The following is a 2,969-nucleotide window of genomic DNA, read 5'->3' on the forward strand; positions in this document are numbered from 1 at the left end:
CTACCAAAAAGCTGCAGCACCAAAAGGACTAAGTTGGAGAGATCTCTTGAGCTTCTCTGTGACAAGATGATAACCTCGGCAGCTTCAGAAATGGACAGGTACTGAACTTTGAAATTCACTATGTTCAAGCAAGCACAGTGTTGTTGAAAAGTGCTTGCCTTTGCTGAGCAGTTATTATTCCTTACCACAAAGAATGTAAGAAATTCATTGATGTTTATATCAACATTTCAAACGCCATACCATCCTGTCAAAGTGGCATAATAATAGCAACTCAGCTGAGATCATAGCAGTCTACTGTTTGCCTTGAAACTTGCAAAATTATTTCTTTGGAGTGTCAGATTTTGAGATAATACAAACTGTGGTTGTGAAGCTACAGTCAGGATTCTCAAGATCTGAGTTCTGTGAAGTCCTGCCTATGATATCAGTGCAATGTGCGCTTAGTTAGTTTTGACTAAATTATGAGATATATCTTCATATTGTTACATAATGGTCTTACAGAGCCTAAGAAATATGACACATTTGCACAATTTCATACAACTCATGTGTGTGGTCATCAGTCGTTGAAATATTGTATCCAAAGAGGTTGTTTTTTTCTCCAAAGATTTTTCAAGATTGAAGAAGAACGGCACAAGCGGGAAATGGCATTACAGTTGAAGCAGACAAAGATAGAGGCCGAGAGGCGACGAGAGGAAAGGCAACACGAGTTAGCAGTTCTTCAACTCTTAACACGCAATGCATATATGCCTACGACAAGCATGCAGTCATCAGCTGGACCTGTGGTATACAGTCCAACTGGGTATGATGATCCAGGCCAACGTGATTGCAGATTGTTTGGATGGGGCTATGGGACCATGGGTGGAGTAGTAGACGAAAGTGCGTGTCCATATTCGTCATCAGAGTCCAGCTACATACCGTTGTAATGAAAGGCTTTTTTTGCAAGTCATACAGTCACGTTTTGTTAATTCTTTTACGTTCGAAATAGTCAAGGTAACTGCAAGTGTTTTAATATTAATTTTAAAAAGTTGTTTTACTTTGTATACTCGAAACCTTAGTTATTACGCACTTTACCAAACGAAATCCGGGTAATCCTTGACAGTTCATGAACAAAAGTCTTTTCTTCGTGAAAAAAATGACATTTAAATAGACTCAACATATGTACACTGAGGAAAATAAATTATATACATCAAGAACGGCATTATTGAGTAGCTTCATAAGAGTAATAAGCCTTCATCTGATTATTTCTCTCCTGTTTTCTTATGTTGTGTTTAACATTTAATTTCATTGCTAACAACGTAACTGACTGTTTCAATAAAGCTTCATTGACTCTTATGTATATTTGACAGTTCAAGGTTTCGTCCAAGTTGCTAGGAATGTGTGCCCCTCTCGCAACAAACAATTTTTCAGTACACCAATTTTTTGGTACCATAAATTTCCATGACATTGGGTTGCAATCTTTTCTAGCGTACAGGTTGTGACCCTGTTCCAATGTTCTCACCATCTTGAGACATAAAAAAGGTCTTAAATGCTGAGCGAATGTCTGTGGCATCGTCTCCTCCTTCAAGCTCATTTGGAGGTGACTGAGGCTGAAGAAGTGCAATTGTTCCATCCATCCAGTCTTCCAAGACTTCATTTTTTTGTAATTCACACATGTTGTGAAGAACACAGGATGCAGCAGTTAAGTTGACCACTCCAGGTACCTCCAAATCTATCCTCTTGGAAAATCTGCGAAATCGACCCTTCCATCGCCCGAAAGTGTTTTCGACTGTCATGCGCGCTCTGCTCAACCTGTAATTAAACACCCCTTGGCTCTGGGGAGTGTTCGGGGTTTCAGGATATGCCTTCAAAAGCCAAGGCAGCAATGGATAAGCAGGGTCACCGAGTATGACAATCGGAACATCTTGATCCCCAATCCTTTCTCTAATATCTGGGAACAATGTTTTGTTGTTCCCTTTCTCATAGACACTAGAATTCGACAAGATGCGAGCGTCGTGAACACTACCTGGCCATCCAATAACAACATCCCTAAAAAGGTAGTTACAGTCTACCACAGCCTGCATGACAACACTGTGGTAACCTTTTCTGTTTACATAGTCGGTGTGGTCCTCCTTTGGTGCAATAATAGGGATATGTGTCCCATCAATAGCCCCAGCACACATTGGGAAACCCCATTTTTCTCTGTAAGTCTCAAGGATAGATTTCAGCTCGTCATTCTTTGGAATGTAAATTAATCTTCCCTGCAGACTTTTAATAATGGCACAAGACACATCTTTGATGGAATTACAAAGGAATGCCTTTGATACTCCAAAGAGGTTTGCAATCGTTCGGTACTCGGACGTAGAGGCGAGGTAGTAGAGTATCATTGCTAACTACTTCCTCGCTGGAACGGCTTTTCGCATTGGAGTGTCATGTCTTGCTATTTCATGTTCGATTTCACCAAGAATAAACGTAAACGTATTTTTTGTGACAGACATTCTAAACCAGTCATCTGACTTAGGATTCATCCAGATGTTTCGTTCTCTTGAAGGGTTAATCAGTGTTGCCATTGCGAGCATGAAAAGCAACAGTTTTTTTCCTACGGCAGCCACGGTATCTCATTAAACGCTCTTTCCTCTTCAGTTCCTCACTTTTCTGTTTCTTTATTTCACGTTGTCGTCGTTTCTCTTCAGCAAGGAGTTTACGAACATCAACAAGCTCGACGCCATGTTTAATTTGCAAAGTGCGCATGCTCTGTTACAATGTTAAGCCTTGCCTGGAGCAAAATAGCCTTGCCCAAAACAACCTTAGCGAGGATAAAAAGATGTATGTGTAAACAATCCTTGCCTTACCAAAATGTTAGCTACCCTTGCCAATTTTCATCCTAGCCTTGCCGTTTTTTCCTGTCGTGTAAATGGGGTTTTTTAAGCAATGTATCCACGACTTCTTTATAGTTCTCCTTTGATTTCATTTACAAGGAAAGGATTTGACCTTGC

At 40.2% G+C, this 2,969-nt stretch overlaps 1 protein-coding gene across 1 annotated transcript; it reads right to left on the bottom strand.

Moving 5' to 3' along the window:
- Positions 1–1,457: 1,457 nt before the first annotated feature.
- On the bottom strand, positions 1,458–2,360 carry LOC138030374 (uncharacterized). The gene has a single exon (XM_068878293.1). It carries the CDS (start codon positions 2,358–2,360, stop codon positions 1,458–1,460), a length of 903 nt encoding a protein of 300 aa, XP_068734394.1.
- Between the last annotated feature and the right edge of the window lie 609 nt (positions 2,361–2,969).

The sequence above is a fragment of the Montipora capricornis genome, chromosome 13, assembly GCF_036669925.1.
Source record: "Montipora capricornis isolate CH-2021 chromosome 13, ASM3666992v2, whole genome shotgun sequence".
Taxonomy (NCBI): Eukaryota; Metazoa; Cnidaria; class Anthozoa; order Scleractinia; family Acroporidae; genus Montipora; species Montipora capricornis.

What these genes read in the sequence shown, in the direction of transcription:
- LOC138030374 (XM_068878293.1), bottom strand. Translation starts at nt 2,360, where the DNA reads ATGATACTCTACTACCTCGCCTCTACGTCCGAGTACCGAACGATTGCA.